The sequence below is a fragment of the Plasmodium cynomolgi genome, assembly GCF_000321355.1.
Source record: "Plasmodium cynomolgi strain B DNA, scaffold: 0656, whole genome shotgun sequence".
NCBI lineage: Eukaryota > Apicomplexa > Aconoidasida > Haemosporida > Plasmodiidae > Plasmodium > Plasmodium cynomolgi.
The window spans coordinates 1-1780 of NW_004192992.1; the positions used below are offsets into that span (position 1 = coordinate 1).

A 1780-nucleotide genomic window follows, 5' to 3' on the forward strand; every position below is an offset into this window, starting at 1 on the left:
GTATGTAATATATCTGAAAAAAATAGAAAGAATTTTTACAATAATTTTAATAAGACTGTTTCTAATATTTACGAAAAATTTAAAGAGAGTTTTACTAATAGTCAAGAAAGTTTTAATGAGAGTTCTCCTAATATTGAACAATTTAATGGGATGTTTTCTAATATTAACGATCTAGAATCATTGAATATTAACATATCTCATATTAATGATGAAGAATATAAAAAAATGAATATATTATACAATTTATATTATAACTGCAATAAATTTAAGGTAGAAAACACAAAAAAATTATTAAGTGCAGAAATGGAACTTTCGGGTAATGCTAAAATTTGTTTTAATAAATTCAAGGAAGGTGTAAATATGTGCAAAAATGAATACGATAAAGAATTTTGTAATGAACTGAATGAATTCTTACTTTTTTATAGTATTGCTATGTATAGGAAAAGATTATATAAAAAAATAGAATTAAAATCATTACCAGAATTGCAATCGTTCAATGATTTATATAAAGAAAATCCTCAAATATCAACAAATACTCCATGTAAAAATATAAATAATAATGTTTTAATTAATACACCTCGTCGTAAAAATGAATATGTATGTTAACGTTTTTTATAAATATCGTATTATTAGATTGATGTATAATAAAACATAAAATAAAATTACAATATTATTAACAGTGTATTGAATATATTTTTATATAATTCATTACGTTTTTTATATTTAGGACATTATATTAAAACGATCTACTGAAGATGATATGTATAAAAAATTAAGTGAAAGTGCTGTTGATGTAACGATATGTGCTGAACATTGTAAAAACCTTATTTCTATAGAAAACAATAATGAAAAAATAAAAGCACTTTGTGGCAAACTTGCAACGAATTTAAGAAAATTAAATACTGTAACTATTGTAAGAGATAATCATAAGGATAAATGTTCAAATTTAAAATACTGGACATATGATCAAATATTTGACATATTTAGTACTAAAAAAAACTATACCAATAACTCATCAATAATTAATGAAATTAATCAAGTAATTTTTCGTGTAAATGAAGAATTAGATGTAGATGAAAAATGTGTTTTTTATGTTGATGTTAGTGATAAAGATTGGGATAAAGAAAGAGATTTACACTATTATTTTTTAAATTTTGATAGATTAAGTACAGTTAAGGATAACGATGCTGAACATAAAAAGTACTGTGAATATCTTAAGTATATTTGTGATATATATATGGAAAATGTTAAAAAATGCTGCGCGCGTTATGTTAGACCCAGTGAGCACATGCAGAATAAATGTCTATACTATTTTAATTGTGATAAAAAATATTATCCCCTTGAACTCATGACTAAATTGAAGTGCGAAAATATTGAATATAAAGAAAGCGTAAAAGATATTTTTGATTCTATAACCATCGATCTCAACGTTGTAAGGTATAGTATTCTAATGAATTCATTTAAGCAAATTATAAACATAACGGATGACCCTTTTTATTTGTTTGTCTTATCTGTTTTTGGAATACTTGGATTCTTTTTATATTTTTATCTTTTATAAAGTAATCAGGAATACTTTTTATATATATGTACACATTCATTATGATAAATATATAATTCACTTTTCTAAAACATTTAGAATTATGAAACATATTAATTATAAATAATTTTTACATTTTTGTACCTGTCAGTTTACTCCCATTGGATCAAATTATCGCAGAAGAACATCCATGAGCTATGAGGAAATGAATAACACCTCAAATTATCCTAGGAAAGAATTAAT

At 23.1% G+C, this 1780-nt stretch overlaps 1 protein-coding gene across 1 annotated transcript; it reads left to right on the forward strand.

Annotated features, from left to right (window-relative positions):
* Positions 1-225: 225 nt before the first annotated feature.
* PCYB_005070 (CYIR protein) lies at positions 226-1558 on the forward strand (the record flags this gene model as incomplete). Its single annotated transcript, XM_004227928.1, has 2 exons — positions 226-597; positions 728-1558. 2 exons carry the CDS (start codon positions 226-228, stop codon positions 1556-1558), a joined length of 1203 nt encoding a protein of 400 aa, XP_004227976.1.
* Positions 1559-1780: the final 222 nt, after the last annotated feature.